General features: G+C 40.2%; 1 protein-coding gene across 1 annotated transcript in view; it reads left to right on the top strand.

Annotated features, from left to right (window-relative positions):
• Positions 1 to 594: 594 nt before the first annotated feature.
• Positions 595 to 18811, top strand: part of RARB (retinoic acid receptor beta) — a 439200-nt gene continuing 420983 nt past the window's right edge. The window contains exon 1 of the mRNA XM_057546169.1: positions 595 to 787. Coding sequence (XP_057402152.1) covers positions 610 to 787 — 178 coding nt within the window. The 5' untranslated portion in view covers positions 595 to 609. The remainder of the gene's footprint in view (positions 788 to 18811) is intronic.

Raw genomic sequence — 18811 nt, 5'->3', positions numbered from 1 at the left:
TCTAATGGGGGAGATGGAAATAAACAAACACTCCCATGTGTAATGGATGGAGTTAAGTGCCTGGAGAAAAGTGAAGTGGGGGAGGAATACGGGGAATGATGGGGTTGGGGGAGGGGTGTTATTTAATCAGACAGGGTTATTTTGAAATTGTGTAGAAGTTTTATTCTATATTAGAATGTGAGAATTTAAGAAAATTAAGGTAGTGAGTGTAGGGGAACAACTGGGAATTAGGAGTCCCAGATTAATATTAGAGATTTTTCAGATAATAACTTGATAAAGAAGAAAATATTTTTTGACCTGTGAGATATATGTGTGTATATTTTTTTCTTACAGGATTAGCAGCTCTGGACTTCTAAAGTGATAGCATTTCCCAGCCTTCAACTGAGAAGCTGAACAAAAAAGCCACCCCTCCTGTCATCAGCGCAGCAAAATGAGAGGTGGAAAAACCAGGCTGGGAAGAAGCAAGGGCATCTGATGAGCCTTCTTGCCTTTGGCCCAGAACACAGCTCAGACTCCACTCTCTCTGAACTGACCTACCCCACTTTGATGCAAGGCCTGGAGTGATGTGTTCCTGCCCCAGAGCACCTTTCATTCTGTGAAGCCCAAAACATGAGCACCAGTAGCCACGCATGTCACGTCCCGGCGGTGAACGGGCACATGACTCACTATCCCGCCGCACCCTACCCATTACTCTTCCCACCGGTCATTGGCGGACTTTCCCTGCCTCCCCACCATGGCCTCCACAGCCATCCTCCTCCGAGTGGATGTAGCACCCCATCACCTGCAAGTAAGTACCATTTGAATTTTCTCTCTTTTCTCTTGCTTGATTGGCTTAATGGACCTGAGAAAACACAATGGTTGATATCCTGGGTGAGTTCTCATTTCGTTGGGTGCCGGTTTCTCTTGGTCTAGAACTGTACCTTTAGTTCTATCAGCAGAAAGGTAATTTGAAACCAGATAAATGGTGAATTTGAGAATTTGGTCCATTCAAAACCACGTTGGTAATTTGTTCTGTTAGATAAAATGTAAACACAAATATTAATCAGCAGATGTGACCAGTACACCTGAAGAAATTGTCCACTTGATAAATAACATGAGCAATGAATTAGATGTTACCATAAAAATCACTAATGGTAATCCTGAATTTAACATCGATTTTGGTTGTGAGGTCTTTTGAATCTCTTACGCATCTCCTGGATACAGATAGAATCTGTAATTGTTTTCAACTTCCCAGGGGTCTTTGCTGCCAGTTCATACCACATAAGCTTTTTAAATGTCCTTGAACACTTTTGGCTCTTTCAGCCATTTCTACCTCCAGTCTTCTCTAAAATATTGGGTACTATAAGATAAAAGTATTTCAAGTTAGAATTCTTCAAGACCGATATGACTCATTCATAGAAAGCATGGTGGGATTACAGGATTTTTTAAAAAAATAGTTCTGCCTATTTAAGGACAGGCTGTGGTAGCCAGCGCACTCTTCCACCTTTTAGAAACAGGTTTCCTGGTTTGGCATCTGAAGGTAAAAGGCACGTGGATGCTACATCAAGGCATCTGCAGCATCTTTTTTTATTTTTAATTAATTAATTAATTTATTTTTATTTTTGGCTGCGTTGGGTCTTCATTGCTGTGTGGGGGCTTTCTCTAGTTGCGGCGAGCGGGGGCTACTCTTCTCTTTGTTGCAGTACGTGGTCTTACTGCAGTGGCTTTTCTTGTTGCAGAGCACAAGCTCTAGGTGCACGGACTTCCGTAGTTGCAGCATGCAGCCCCAGTAGTTGCGGCACACAGGCTTCAGTACTTGCGGCACATGGGCTCAGTAGCTGTGGCTCGCAGGCTCAGTAGTTGTGGCGCACGGGCTTAGTTGCTCCGCGGCATGTGGGATCTTCCCGGACCAGGGCTCGAACCCGTGTCCCCTGCATTGGCAGGTGGATTCTTAACCACTGCGCCACCAGGGAAGTCCCACCATCTTCTCTAAGTTTTTTCAGGTTCACAACTTGGCACGAGCTCTTCAGAGTTCTTCCTGCTGATTATTTCGCATTTTGCTGCTTTTTTAGGTGTTCCTCCAAATGTTGGCTTGGTCTTAGAAGCCTTGTCCTTTAAATTACTCCCTTCACTTTTCTGTATTGTGGTCTTTGCTCCTTAACTTCTCCTTCCTCCTGCCTCCTTAGCTCACTGGGAGCAGAGAGCTTGCTCTACCTAACTGGGATCCCTCAGCTCTTGGTATAGTGCCTTCAAAATTAGTAGGAGATGGATTTCTGGACACCTGGGTATTTGGATAGATGGACGGATGAATGGATGGGATGAACAAACAGATGGACAGACTCTCTCTGCAGGGATGTTGATTGCAATCACAGTATTATCATGCCTGATATTTAGTGATTTGTTTTCTTCTTGGAATGACCTGATTATGATTCTTCCCTTCTGTGTTTTGCATTTCTGGCCTGAGCATGTGACCAATAAAGTCTTTTAAATTGCTTAATAACATTTTCCCATGCTTCTCAAGTTGAAATCGAAAGTAGATGTAGCCAAAGTAGCTTCTTGGCTATCAGGAGAGATGGAAAAAAAACCTGTATTCAAACTATCTTGTTGACCCAGGTGCCAATTCAAACCCTGTTCACCCAACATGCAAATCATATAATGAGGTTACTTTCAACTAACACATGAATGGGCCTGACTAAATGATTGTTAAAGCTATTAAAATTTCCCCCAAGAGCTAATTCTATAGCTCAGCCAACCTAAAGGACAGCACATTCTAACACATTTCTGTCCTCAGATTGGAAGTATGTTTTGTAGATGTAGCCGGGGAGTTAAGACATGAGTGTTAGTCCCAACCTGGGTGATCTAATCTTGCAGGTTGAAAATTCTTAGGTGGCTGCAACCCCTAGATGCCCGCCAGCAAATCCCAGCAACTTTGGGCTTTTTTGGCTACTGATTTAAAGGAGAATGCAGAGCATAGTACATGGAAGGGCGGGTGAGATCTTTGTGCTGGATGAGCATCCCTGAACACTTGAGCAGGCTCTCGGTATACAAATCCCTCACCCATCTGTTTGCGGATATTTTTAGAATTCTAAGAATTCTATAGAGCAGTGCTTGGCAAACTACAGCCTGCAGGGCAAAGCCAGCCCACCACCTGTTTCTGTAAATAAAGTTTTATTGGAACTCAGCCACACTCATTTGTTTACATACTGTCTATGGTTCCTTTCATGCTACAATGATAGAGGCCATATAGCCCACAAATCCTAAAATATCTGCTATCTTGTTCTTTGCAGTAGAAGTTTGCTGACCCCTATTATGGAGATAAGAGCATTGGGACAGGAATCAAATCATCCCAAATCTAATCAGGCTCTGTCTCTAACAGGCGATGTTAGCCCTTCTAATTCCTTTGACCCTGAAGGAGCTGGGCTAGATTGTACCGAAGGTCACCTATAAACACAAGGCTGTTCTTTTCATTTCACAATCACTGGTAAAGTACAAGATACCGTCACTACTAAGTTGACCCATCATGCAACTGCTATTTTTCAAGATCAAAATTGGTCAGTATTGGCAATTTCATATAATTCAACCTGTAGAAGGAGAGTGTATGCAGTTCAAAAAAAAGAGAGTAAATAATTAATTACTGGGTTTTTTTTTCTGAGGGCTTTGGTGAGAGGGTGCTGAGTAACTACACCTTGGAAGATATCACTGGAGGGTGTCTGGAGAAGGGGCAGAAAAAGGATAAAGTACAGAAAGTTCAGGCTGGAAACTCCAAAGTTGGCTGACTTCATACTCTGGCTAATACCTTGTTTAATTATTTCTTACTACAAAGACAAAGCACATGAAAGAAGATCATTAAAAGAAGCCACTGTTACTATGTGGTCTTTTAGTTGGCCCTCCAAGAGGGAGTTGTCTTTGTTAAAGCCTGTGGTTTAGAAAGACTGGGAAACAAGGGTCAGGTCCTAAAAGTTACATACAGATTTTCTCTTGCTAAAATTCAACTTGAAGTTTTATTCCTGTACTGAGGTTAAGTTAGAGAGGTAGCCAAATTTCATCATCTTGACAACTAGCAAAACACATGCTTGGATGGAAAGCTGGGTACCGTGGGAATGCGAAGGGAACAAACATGGTGGTGGTGACTCCATCAATGGGGTCTTGTCCCTGTGTGATGGGATCTGCTGACGTTTCTTTCATAATCTGTACACACCTTGACTCTGCAGCTCAACCAGAAGAGAAATTCTCCTGCCTCATAACAAGGTTCTTTCAGCACCATATTATTTATAGGCTCCGGAACCTTCTACCTCAAAAGCAAGTGAGGACAATTTCCATAGCGGCTACTGATGTTACACCTGCTCCTTACTCTTCTTCCCTCCACTTCAGACCCCCTGGGCAGCCAGACCCTGGCCAGTTCCTAGACCAGAACGGGAACCCTGTCTTCCTGCAGCACACACATCCCCATGTGAGACAGTCCTTGACCTGACATCTTGTTTACAGTCATTCAACCTCCCTGAATTTCTCTTCCATAAACTAGAAAATATTTTTATTTAAAGAATAGTCTTTGATAACAATCATATTCAAATCTTTTCAGGATAAAGGTGGGGTATAAATTAGAAAGAAGGGCTGTATTACAAAGGGATGAAATCAGAGCATCTCGAGGGCCCTTTCAACTCTAGCAGGCAATGATTCTCTATGTTATAGCTCAGATTTTCTCCTGGTCTCCATGCCATTTGCAGGCAAACAGCCCATCTTTCCTTGGTTTGTGCCAGTGGTGGATCCTCCTCTCCTGCAGCAAGGAGTACTTGGCTATTGGTATGACCATTTGCGACCACGCACAACTCAGAGGGAATTCCACTGTGGCCACGTTTCAGAAATTCTGTTCTCCAGAACCTTCTAACTGAAAGGAGAAAAATATTTGCAGGAGAGAGGTGAACTTGAAGCATCTTACGTGTGGGATGCCCTTGTCTTTGCATTATGACTTAATTCTTACATCATGGAGTCTCTGTAAGCTTAGAAATGAGGAAATACATAAAAGAGAGAGTTAAAATAAGTAATAAGAAAAGTTACCCATGAGGCTTAGAGAAAGTAAAGAGCTTAAGCAGCTAGTTAATTTGGAGCCAAATCCCAAGCTCAGGTCTTGGGGTCCCAGAGTGCGTGTCCTTCCCGATGTGTTGGGCAAGGGGGCCAACTCAACCCCTCAGATAATCCCCCAGCTGCACTGCGGGTGTCTTTCCCACGGTGGTTCATGGAGACCTTGGAGATGTAAGACATTTATAGGACCTCACGATCTCTCTGGTTTCACCAGCTACTGTGGGAGCAGCTATCATTTTTCATCGGGGGGGGGTTGACGGTGGACCCCACAGACAGGCAGTCACTGCGACGTTTCCACTCGTCTGTCTCCTGTGGACGGAAAGCTCGTCACCTCCGGCAAACACTACAGGAAGGACGCCTGATGCTCTGTGCCAGGGAACACCCAAAGTGTAATGTTCCAGAGCTCGCTGTGAAAGTTGGACCACTGTCCCCCTGTCTCTCTTTATGCTCCTTTCATGGCCGCTTGTTCTGTCTTATGGCTGCACATGTGCTTTTTTATAGGCTGTTGTAAGCTGGAAAATATTAAGAGTTTTGGCTTCGGAGCCTCTCTCAAAATGATCGCCATTTAACACCAGCATCTTAAAATGAGAGTTCTTTCCCCTGCTTCTTTACCGATCAGAAAGTGCTGTCAAAATCACAAAATCGGGTATTTGCTTAAGAAAATCCCAACCTTCTAGAGAGGCAGAGTGTGAATCTCAGAATTACCAGTGACAGGGCATAAAATGGGTCTTATTTCTATATCTTGTCTTAAAGTAAGAGGAGCCTTGTTTACCCAGCTTGTCTAAAGCAGGGTGTGTGGCCAGGTTGGAATTTCTTATTGCGTGGGAAGGAACATGGGCCCGGAGGTGTTGATCCTGTTTTAAATGCATGCAGATTAATGATAACTAAAACAACCCATTAATTTGTATTATCCATCATCCTATGCTCTGTAGTCTTATCTTCTTTCTACTGTGAGTTATATTTGTCCTTAAACAGACACAGGGACCCCATTGGACAGGGATCACATCTAATTTTAATATGTCTGGGACTTAATATGTTGCTGGTATTTAGTGAATGTCAAACATAATAGTATGGTCCATATGTATGTATCCTTCACGATTTTTAAGCCAAATAAAAACAAGGTAAAATGGACTAAAAGAAACTTGTTAGGGATTTGAGTAAACTCAATTAAAACAGTTTAGCCCCTTTCATCTGCCTTTGGTCATTTGGTTTCTCTAAAGTTCTGAGCCTTAGAGATGTCAAAAGCCTTTACCTGAATGTTTTAGAAATAGAGTTTAAGCTTTTAGCATGATTGAACAGTTTTAGTGTCTTGCATAGGCCCAGGGCCATGTGTGTATTATATTAAGAGACCGTTTCTTAAAGGGGCAGAGGTACTGATTACTTCAGTGAAGTACCTCTTTTCCCCAATAATAAAGAAATCTCTGTGTCATCTCGACGTCTGTACAATTTCCCCAGACTTTGATTGAGTACAACATGTAATCCTCTGAATAGTTCTAATGAGGAGTTGGGTTCATTCTGTTTGTTGAACTTTACCCCAAGGGGATCAGGAATATGGGAACATGAATTAGAAACAAAAAGATTATTGTTCAAGTTCATCAAATTAACTACGATGCCCAAAGGAGAATCATAACTCTAGGAGTGTGGGGTTTTTTTTTTTTTTCGAAAGTAGTTTTTGTTTTTTGTTTTTGTTTTTTTAATATCTTTATTGGAGTATAATTGCTTTACAATACTGTGTTAGTTTCCGCTGTATAACAAAGTGAATCAGCTATATGCATACGTATATCCCCATATCCCCTCCCTCTTGCATCTCCCTCCCTCCCACCCTCCCTATCCCACCCCTTTAGGTGGTCACAAAGCACCGAGCTGATCTCCCTGTGCTATGCAGCTGCTTCCCACTAGCTATCTGTTTTACATTTGGCAGTGTATATATGTCAGTGCTACTCTCTCACTTCATCCCAGCTTACCCTTCCCCCTCCCTGTGTCCTCAAGTCCATTCTTTACATCTGTGTCTTTATTCCTGTCCTGCCACTAGGTTCATCAGAACCAAGATGTGACACATATATACAATGGAATATTACTCAGCCATAAAAAGGAATGAAATTGAGTTATTTGTAGTGAGGTGGATGGACCTAGAGTCTGTCATACAGAGTGAAATAAGTCAAAAAGAGATAAACAAATACCGTATAGTAACACATATATATGGAATCTAAGAAAAAGAAGTGTGTTTTTGAATAGAAATAGGCTTTCAGTCCATGGAGGTGATCGTAAAAACAAGACTGAATCTTCCTCTAAGTTTCTTCCTATGATTATTCCTAGGGAGAGCATGTTCGGAAGAATATATACCAAAAAAGACCAAGAATGGAGAAAAGAAAGGGATGCTTTAGAGTTTAGATTTGTCAAATAAATTAAACGGAGACATTTAAAGAGAGCATTTTTGACCTCATGAAAATTGAACCTCTGAAAACTGGAATGACAGCAGCTCTGAGTTGGCTGAGTTGGCCGTGAGATATGAGACCTTTCATGGGTTCCAAATTTCTGTCTTGATGAATTCATCAATCTACAACTCCTACACATTTCAGATGGGTTATTTTGCTTCTAATGATGAAAAACCCGTTCAGATGACCTTGAGTGATGGGAGACTAACCTCCATACACATCCACGTAGATGGACACGAGGACAGGTAGAATTGCCGCCAGGCGGCTGCCCTCTGGGCCATCTTCAGGATGGAGTTCGGGTGGCCCCACAGAAGCCCTGATGATTCATGCCATGTCATTAAATTGATACAACTCCCTATTTTGTCTTTGCGTCTCTGTTTTTCTGCTTTGGTTCCCTCTGACATTTGAATGATTCTTGGTATCTTAAGTGGGAAAGAGAGGGGGAGGAAAGGAGTGGGGGGAGGGATGGAGGCAAGGAAGTAGGGAAAGAGAGAGAGGTAGGAAAAAGACAGAGAGAGACTATAATTAACTGTGTCACTGAGCGGCAGCCCACCTCCAAGAGTTTGGGACCACCAGAACAAACAGTGGTACCAGCCAGGTGGTACCATCAGCTCGCTTGTTTTTTCACTTTGCCATAAGAATAAGTGTTAAAAGTAGCTGCCATTTACTTACTGTGCTGCATGTATTACCTCTATCTGCCAAATGGAAAAGAAAAGAGACAAAGACTGAGGTAACCAACTTCCCTAAGTTTGCTCCGGCCAAAACTGTAGGACTGGGTTTGAACTCCTCTTGCTCTGACCAAAGCCAGTCTCATTTTCATACCCCATGTTAGCCGTGGATATCAAGGTGATGCAGAGATTTTTAGAACACTGTATCTTGCACTCCTACTGGGTAGTCATAATCACCGAAAATCATTTAGATCTAAAACTCTGATTGTTCTTTGCCCTCGAAGACCTTGAATATTTAAAGCTTGTAACATCCCTTCCCACCCATGCGTGTACTGTGCATACTTTTTTTTTTTTATGATACATGTCCTATTCTGCTGTCTTTAGTCGTTTTCATAGCTTTACCTCCTCTGTGCAGCCGTTAACCTGAGTGCCTGGCACATAGTGGAAACTCATTTAAGCTTTGTGGAATGACCGAATCAATGGTTCTTGCTGGTAGAGGATTTTAGAAATCTGTGGATGTGCTTCTGGGTATCACAGTGATTGGCAGCACGGTACGCGTTTGGTGGGCAAGGGCTTGGGCTGTGGGCCGTGTGCAGTCGTTGCAAATCATACAGAATTCCCTGATAGCCTCACGACTTCCGACTGTCCCACCAGTCATATCAACCCCCCCCAAAATAAATCATGATTAACTGAAGCTAAACCGTAATTCCATTTTAAATATAAATGCAAACTATTGTATGCTTTTATTGTATCTTACTTAGGGCTATAATTACTGTGTAAATCAAGAATAGATTCATCTTTGGTATTTTGGGAATGTTTCTAAGAGTCTTTCAACTTTTCAGGAAATCGTGTCACTGATGACAGTGTTATTCTTGGTATTTGGGTCACCAATACCACCCATTTTTAACAACCTGCATTTGCAGTTAAAACATTCATTGCAATTCTGCACAGAGGGACAAGCATCTTACCACTTCTTTATGCCCGAGCATTTACACCTTGAAATAACTATTATTTTATTATAAATGATTTTCTTTGAATTCACCCTTGATATTGCAATCAGGGCATTATATTATCTTCTTTCAAACTACATGTGTAGGTGGGCTGTATTATCTATGATTTTCATTTTGATATTGTAAAGCAGGTGTTATAAAATATGTTGCTAAAAGAAGTGTTACATCCAAAATGTTGAAGATTACCGGAATGAATGGATGGATGGATGAATCCATGAATGAATCAGTGAAAAATAATTGACAATGTCAAATAAACTGCTTAGAAAGTAAATGTTCTGGCTGTTGAGAGGAGAGGGAGGAACTTTAGTAGTGCAATGGACAGGGAAAGGTTTGCAAAACCAAATCCAGTGATTGTACCAGGCATGGGACAGTGGCATGGCACTGGGAAAAGCCATATGCGGAAGACCTAGGGAAAGAAGGAAGGTGTTTTAAGTGTCCCGTCTTGGATGGTGTGTGGGGTTGACAAGGGAACATCCAGCCTTTGTCTCCGTTTCCTGATGTGTAACCAGAGTCCCCAAGGTGTACAAAAGGGATTCAAATGTACTGTTATTCATGAATTCACTCTTCCGGTATTTACTTAACACACGTGTGTTAGGTATTGCAGTTGGCACTTCTGAGTCTCTCTGATGGTTTTCTGGGTAAACCCATCCGAGCAATTGGTTCTCACTTGTGTGTCCTGTCAGATTGTACCTCCAATGAGACATCATTTTAGGATTTACCAGGAAAAACTTATGGGACTGTTAGGGGTTGAATTGTGTCTCCCCAAAAGATGTTGAACTCCTAACCCCCAGGACCTATGAATTGAATGTAACTTTACTTAGAAATAAGATCTTCTCAGATGATGGAGTTAAAATGAGGTCATTAGGGTGGATCCTAATCCAATATGACAGTGTCCTACAATGAGGGGAAATGTGGACACAGAGACAAAGATACAGGGAGAAGTTTGGGAATTTTGGAGTTATGCTGGTACAAGATAAGGAACACCAAAATGTAAAATGCCCTTACATTTCAGCCGAAATAGCACATCTCTTCCATTTTCCTTCTTCTATCTCCATGAAGAAATCAAATTTCCCTACCATAACCTAGCACACTATGGAGCTTACCTTTTTAAAACAGTCACAGTTCTAACTTCACAGTTCAAATGTGGCTATTTCTTGAAAGTTTAGCTTTCTCTTTGGATTAGAAATTCCACATGTACAAGAGAATGTTTTGTTCTTTCTACCATGCTGCATGACTAAAGTATAGCCACCCAGATATTTTTCAAATATATGAGTGGGTCATCTGGAGGGACAGCATAATAGCGGATTTGAGCGTGTCAAATGTGGCCAACTCACAAACTTGTGCAAGGTAATCTCTGTTTCTATTCTCAGAAAATAACATTTATTCCTATTTCTTTACATAGATTTTTATCCCATATAGTTTTCATTGACTAATTATATATTTTTCAATAAAAAGGAAGATAGAACTGCTAAATAAACAAGGAAAGCCCACTTTTAAGTTCATTATGGTCTTTTTTTTCTTGTAACAGTTGGATTCTATCAACCTGAAACTTATTACCCCTCAGAATTTTGCAAAATTAGGTTTATTAGAAGTGATCTAAACACCTGTGTAGGGACTTCCCTGGTGACAACAGTGGTTAAGAGTATGCCTGCCAATGCAGGGGACACGGGTTTAAGCCCTGGTCCAGGAAGATCCCACATGCCACACAGCAACTAAGCCCGTGCGCCACAACTACTGAGCCCGTGCTCTAGAGCCCACGAGCCACAACTACTGTGCCCCTCCTACTGAAGCCCGTGCACCTAGAGCCCGTGCTCCGCAACAAGAGAAGCCACCGCAATGAGAAGCTTGGGCACCGCGATGAAGAGCAGCCCCCGCTCGCCGCAGCTAGAGAAAGCCCACGCGCAGTAATGAAAACCCAATGCAGCCGAAAATAAATTAATAAAATAAATAAATTTATTTAAAAAATAAATAAATAAAAATAAACACCTGTGTAAGTCTCTCTAGACCCCAAGGACACTTTATATTTTCCTCTTATTACAAAGCCCAGAATATAAAGAAACCAGAACTCAAACCTACTAAGCAACAAAATTGACTTATCTTTTTTTTCAATTAAAAAAATATATATATTACCAATAAACCACCAGAAGCTCAGGGGAAGGCATGGAAGAGATTCTCCCTTACAGCCTTCAGAAGGAAGCAACCCTGCTGGCACCTTGATTTTGGACTTCTAGCCTCCAGAACTGTTTATGACGCTTTGTTATAGCAGCCGTAGGAAACTACTGGGAACCCTAACTGTGCCTTCCTACCACCGAAGAAGGAAAAACTATGCTTTTGATTTTTCCCCCCCTCTAAAAATGTCTAGTAATTCAGCTATTTTCTCATAATTTTATCCTTACAATGACTTTCTTTTCCTGCATTATATGGCTCCGTTGACTTGAACTAATGAATACTATTTTAGGCAAGTATTTTTTTTTCCCTTCATAGCCAATCTCTCTTGATTCTGGCAGCTACAAGTCCATGGTCTTGAGGCACAATGTTTTCAATGAATTTCTCTCTATGCCTTTTTGCTCTCTTTTGGTCTTTTCCTCGGATGCCAAACCCCGCACCCTCTTTTATAACCCCCATGAGTCTTCCTTAATATTCATTTTGCTCTTACTTTTAAAGCCTTTCCCTCAAAACTCTGCCCATCACGGTCATATTGGAGTCTGTGAGAGTCTCCAGAAAAGTCATTCTTATTTCAAGACCATACTTCAAGTTCCAGTCATTGGGAGGCTACTGGTAGCAGTGATCTTATCATTATCATGATTGGTTCTTTATTATCTTGAACATCACTTTGTTGGCTACCTGGCAGTCCCCCTTCAGTATTTGTGAGCTATAAATCTAATTGACTTTGTCTAACCTTCTGGAATTCTTAGTGGCTTCTCCCTCTTTGAACAGGAAAATTTGAGTGACTTCCCGTCCAGCCCCTGGCACCCTTCCTTCAATAATACACTCCTTTTTTATCCTTGGAGCTAGTTTTGTCATACAGTTAGTTCTGTACTCTGTACATCTACCTCTATTCGTTCTCCACATCTGAGATTTTTTTAGTTTCTTGTAGCCAAAAACCTTTCTAAATTGTTTTGAGACCACCTAAAGCTACATCACGTCTAAGCTTTACTTAAGGCTTCCAAACCTCACAAAACTCTTCCCTGGTAAACTTTGCCTTCAGTGAAGTGGGTACCTGGGTCTCTGTCTTTTTGTGTCATAAGATGAGTCAAATTTAATAATATGAAAATCTGTACATATAGAGGTTTTTTTGTTTCAGTTTGTTGCCAAAATCTAAATAAAGCCATTGTACTGTTTGATGGGAATGACCAGTTTCCAATGAGAATGCATCCTGTTAATTTAATGTTAAGATAATTTTGCCCAGTGCCCGTAAGCTGGGTATTTTGGGGACAAGGACAGTGCCCTGTGGGTACTGATGACAGCAGTAAGCTATGTAGCCATTACTTTGTGGTGAATCGCATGTCACACTGTGTTCTCTTCAGAGACTTCCCCTTACCTCTAGGGGCAACAGTCGAAGACAAAACTACGGATTAGGAAAGGTTCATCTCGTTGAACTAAAAATGGTATTAATGCAGATAATTGGGGGGATGGTACAGGAGAGTAGTAGAAATGGAGCTAGAGAGTTTGTTATTTCCAGACCCCATCTGTGTCCTTGAACAGGTTTTTTAACCTGTGTTTCAGCTTCCTGGTCTGTAAAATCAGGATAATAACAGTTCCTTCAAAGGGATATGATGAGATTGCCATCAACTGATACATGTAAACTACTTATAACAGTGCTAGAACAGTAAAAACTCAGTATATAATAACAGTTATTATCCTTACCTGTGCTCTGCAGTCAGAATCTGTCCACTTATAAGCAAAATCCTTTGTTGTCACAGGACTGTCATTTCATCAACTGTTCATTCTAAGAATTGCTTCCTAAATGCAAAGGTTGTTTTTACATACACATGTACTTTTCCATATTCTTTACAATCTATATTAGGCCTACGGAAGTTTTCACTTCACAGAGTTTATACCTTGCCAAGATTTTCCTTTAAATTTCAGAATTCTCCAGGAGGTAGTCTTGAGTTTGGGTATGGGAAAGGACTCTTTTTCATGAGTAACCATGGCCTGCGGAGTAATGTGTATTTATCACAAAGAGTTCACATCTGAGAAACGCATGTGCATCTGAGGTTGAACGCTGAGCCCTCCTCTCCTCCAGGGGCTGCAGGCTCTGCAGGTCACTCTGTCTCTATAAATAATCTCTAATAATGCTTGATTTAATTTCTGTGATGTTGATAATAACGTACATTTCTCAACCATGTTGGTTTTGCTTCTATTAATACCAAGTTACTCTAATGTTACTTGCTTAATGGTTATGAAGTTGACCAATCCAACATAAATACCTAAAGAAAAAAATTAATCTTGACATTTTACACAAGTAAATAGCACGTCATGATGACCACATGCTTAAAAAGAAAGTTACCCTTCCTATACTTAGTAAACCTCTTTTATCAGAATGGCTTGATGGAATATTTGACAAAACAGGGATTTCCTTGGGTTCTGATGGCAGTCTTTGAGACATGAAGGGACTTCACACCATCCCTGACCCCTGCCCTGACCTCCTAGAGGCAATTCCAGTATTTGTCTTTCATTTCTTCTTCACAAGAAGTCTTATTCCAGAACCAAAGCCAAGTAACAAATCAAAGTATGCATGTGCCACTATTAATGTTGTCTTGTTCGATTCTGAATTCCCCTGGTAGGTTTAAGTAAATATACATTAAATAAATATGGCTGCAAAGGTTAACATCTCTTTAGCACCTGTCACAATTTTTTTGAGAATGGAAAACAGAGAAGTGTGTCCAGAAGTGGGCAAGCAGAGAAGTGCTGTGGAGGAATGGAAAAGACAAGGCTTGTTGCTGGGGATCCAGCACTCCAGTTGCACACACAACCAGCAGAGACAGAATATACAAAGAATATGGAAAGACCTTGTACATCGAAAGAAAAAGACAAATAATCCAAACCAGACATAGTCAGTAAACTTCATTTTTACTAAAAAAATAATTCAGATGACCCATATCAATCTCACATTGGTAATTAAGAAAATGCAAATCAAGACCACCTTGCAAGGTGATTTTATATCCTTTAAGTTGCAAAAATTAAGAAGTGTGATGACAATACCAAGTGTTAGGTAGAATGTCGATCAACAGATACTCTGAGATATATTGCTGGTGAGAGTCTAAATTAGTGTAATTATCTTGAAAATGGCTTAGTGCTATCCTATAAAATGTAATATTCAGATTTCCTGTGACCAAGCAATTTGTCTCTAGGTACTATCCTAGAGAAGCTCTTTAACAGAAATACCAGGATTCATGTTTAAGAATGGTCATCGTAGCGCTGTTCATAAATTGTAAGAATTGGATACCATCCAAATATCTATGAGCAGACAAATGCATATTTCACTAAATTCAATAGTTTTCATCAATGAAAATGAAGTTATAGGCAACAACACGGATAGATCATAGAAACATAATATTAAGTAAAAAAGCAAATTCTTCAAGGCTACATACAGGATGCTAACATTTTTATAAATCTATAAGAAACATTGTTTAGAAAAACTATATGTTTGTAATAAAACTGTACATTAAGAAATCAAGAGAATAATAAAGACCAAATTCAAGATAACAGATTTCTCCTGGTGTTAAATGGGATAGGCAAGTGGACGGGGTAGGCAAGGACCCACGTGGTGGATGCAACTGAAGTGATAGAGTTCTAATTCCTAAATATTCATCTTACTAATATGCTTTATACAATATACATATATGTTACATTTATTTTTGTAGTTATTAAGTGCACATTAAAAAGATAAAAGCTATGACTATATCCTTCATGTGTTAGAAACAGACAGGAGAAAGGAAAAGTGAAGAAAAATGGCAATAGCCTTGAGCAGAAAATTCACATGTTACCAAAAAAGGCAAATGGCCAATAATAATATTTTTAAATTTTCAGTCTTCCAAGTAATTGTATGAATGCAAATTTTTAAAGAAATGCAAATTAAGATTTTATTTCTTGTTATGAGAAGGCAAAGATTTAAAAGAAAGATTCCCTTTGTTACTCAGGCTATAGAGAAATGAATACTTATATGCAGCCTTGATGGTGAGAATGAAAATTGATATATCTTTTCTATGGAATAATTTTGCAGTAAATGACAAGGGCCTTAAAATATTCATACCAATGGCTTTGCGTTTTTGCTGCTGTGAATTTATTCATAAGAAATAAATGTTTCAGTGTGCTTGGGAGAACACAGATATTAGCACAGACTTGTTTATAATTAAAAAAAAAACTGGCACAATCTTCATGCCTAATAAAAAGTGACATTAAAATATAGAGAGAATAAAAATAATAAGCAGCCCTTTTAAATGTTGATGGAGAAATTAATATATTGACAGGAAAATGTTCAATGGGGAAGACAAGTTACAGACTTAATAGAATTGTTTTAAATATTAATACTTAATATTCTTCTACTTTTTAACAGGTATATATTGTATATGTATGGAGGTATCTATGTGAGTTCAGGACAAAGTCTGGGGAGCATATTTATAGTATTTATTGCTGGTCATGGGATTATCTGTGATGTTTTCTTTAACTTTATTCAGGGTCAGGACTGTCTCGCTTACTATCATATCCTCACTGCCAAGTCCTTGACACATAGTAAGTACCCACTAAATGTTGGTTCTGTGAATGAATGCATTAAATGACAACTTGGGGAATTAATTAAAATAAAAGAAAGGAGACCTTCTATTGAGCTACTTCAATTGTACTCAACTGAAACAAATCTCCCACCTAAATTACCATCCTTTTCCTCCCAGAGCTGAGTATCACATTAAAGATATTCATGCCTGATTCCATTTCCAAGGAATTAACCCTTCACAGGGACATTTGCATTTTGAAATAGTAACTTTTCATTTAAGATCCTAACTCAGCAGCGGTAGAATTTCCAAAGAGATATTTTGGAATAGGAAAGTTATTCTATCAGCTTCTTCAAAGTTTTATCATACGGTAGCCGTGTACTCCATCGATGCAGAAGGCCACTTCTGTTTTCGTAGACTCCAGATATATTGTAATTGTTATCAGTGTTGCTGTCTTATAGAATCTTATAAAATCATAATTATCACTTATGTGAGAAACTATAAATGTTATCTTATTTTTTCAACAGCAAATGCGAGGTATTTTTTAATTAATTTATTTACGTATGCCCTATTTCATTGAGGAAAATAAATTTTATAACTTACAAAAAAGCATACACACCACTTTTTAGAATGGTAAAGGAGTACATTTGGGGAAAGAGAAAATAAGTATGAGGGAAATGGGTTGAAACCAATTTGAGGCCAGTGCATTAAAGTGCGTCCTACAAGGCAGATAATAAATGTTGCCCAGATGACCTAAAAGCCTGTCCCAAGAAGACTGTCCACACAGTCACATGGCTGATAGGTTCGTAACATGAAGTTACCCAGCCATCCAGAGAACACGCACAACTGTACCGCCAGCTCAGGCCAACGACACAGTAAATCTGACTCTGTTTATGTGTGTTTGTGTTTTTAATAACATCCCTCAGTACAGGCCAAATTAATCATTCCAAAGTTCAGTCTGCGAAAGCGGGTCCCTGCGGGAGTCCCAAGAAAAGTCTCCAGGTACATATAGCTCTCTCTCAATCTGAACTTAACCCAAAAATAAATATTAACGTGTCAAGATTTTTTTAAAAAATGGTCTTCATAGCCTTCAGGCAATTCTCCATGAAAAGTATTTTCTTCATCCAAGGATTTTTGTAAGCCTTAAGAAGCCATGAATTTGAGGTTATACTCTCCTGACAAATACCCAAGGAGCCAAAGGAACAGGATTTTCCCTCACGGACTAATTTTGAGTCAGTGCCAACAGACACCAGGTTATAGAAAAATGTAGAGCAGCATAGTTAAAAGTGTAGACTTTGGAACCAGAAAAACCCCCACTGGGACCCAGCTGTGTAACTCTTGGCTAAATCCCCTCTCCTCTCACTGTTCTCTTGGCATGGCTCTGCCCATCTTACCTGCCAGGAAGTAGGGCCAGCGTGAGGACTGAAGGGAAGCTTGCATGGAAGGTCCATTGCATGGGGCCTCAATCAGGCTCAGTTTCTCCCTCATTGTACGTCAGTTGATTGATAGGGAGGCAAGGGGTTGGGGGAAGAGGAGGAGTATGAAGAACTTGAAGAAAAAGTGGAAATGGAAAATAATAGTATCTAGAACTAAGACTCTTCTTCATGGAAGAAAAACTACCTCAGCAGAAGCAGATGGATTTATGGCTGTGTTTCCCTCAGTTGGATTAATCTTCTTTGGATCAAGGAAGGGATAATCAATACATATACTCCCACACCCCCTTGCCCTCCCCTTCCAATACCATCCCCCAGACCCACACATTCAACAAAGACACAATGGGAGGAGATGCTTTATGTGTTTCCAAATGATATTGCCTTCTTTTGTGTGGTCATCAAGGTACTGATATTTGCTACAAAATGTCAGTGGTGGTGGTTTTTTGGGGGGTGGGAAATATGAAGTGTTTCCTAATCTTATTATGGGTCTTGCATTACATAGCACAGCAGGAGATGTTTAACTGGCAAGTTCTCTCTGAGGTCAGAGTGTGCCACATTTTTTCACGGAAAGCTTCAACTGCTCGACTAAGGAATGCGTTTCTTTAACAGGCAAATGAAAAAGAGACTGCCGGGTGATTCCTTGAAGTATGCTGAATTAATTCCAGTCTGTTAATGACGGCCATCTTCTAGCTTCAGATGATAAATGATGGCCCTTCCTGAGAAGCATCTCAAAGTGAAAAGGACCTTATCCCCACCCCCAGGCTTTTTTTTTTTTTTCCTTTGTCCTTGGCTACTTCTGTCACTCGCTGTTCAGAATGAGCTCACATCAGCAATAGTTATAAATAATTTACAGAAGTGATTCCTGTCTAATCACTTGGGACTTGGAGTTTTTACGATGTTGCCAAATGTGCCATCAAACAAACAAAAAAAATCCGGTTCAGAAACATGTGATAAATTGAGTCAGAATCAATTAATTCCCTGGAGACAACTGGTTGGTTTGCGTGGACTTGTGTTGGGGTCCTTGTCCATCTTCCCCCCCTCTTCTTTCTCTCCCCACATCCGAGCTTACAGTAGACAAGACGAATTCTGTAAGTGTTAGGTTACTGGGAGGTTGTGGGCATGTATTTGATACCGTAGCATAACTTTTACGTCTCTCTCGTGAGTTAAAGGGGCATTTTAGTCCAGTGAATGAGTCAAAGGGGAGAATTTGAAAAGCCCCAGACAGTCGTATTTCTCATATAGACCCTGTCACTCACAGTGCTGGTGCGAACATGGTAATAAATACCCAGACATTGCTTGTGGGATAATACTCTCCTCTTTTCAATGAAAATTCCCCTCAGAATTCATCTTTACTTCCTCTGGACTCTCACCACATGAGTTTTATGTCTCCAATGAAGAATTTTGATTGTTTACCCTTATAATGTGGTCAGTGGTTTAAACATTTATTCCCTCCCATGAAATTGTCAGCTTGTTGAGGGTAAGACCTACATTACT

The sequence above is a fragment of the Balaenoptera acutorostrata genome, chromosome 4, assembly GCF_949987535.1.
Source record: "Balaenoptera acutorostrata chromosome 4, mBalAcu1.1, whole genome shotgun sequence".
Classification (NCBI taxonomy): Eukaryota; Metazoa; Chordata; class Mammalia; order Artiodactyla; family Balaenopteridae; genus Balaenoptera; species Balaenoptera acutorostrata.
The sequence above is the reverse complement of the archived record's forward strand: the minus strand, read 5'-3'. Positions and strand labels throughout refer to the sequence as shown.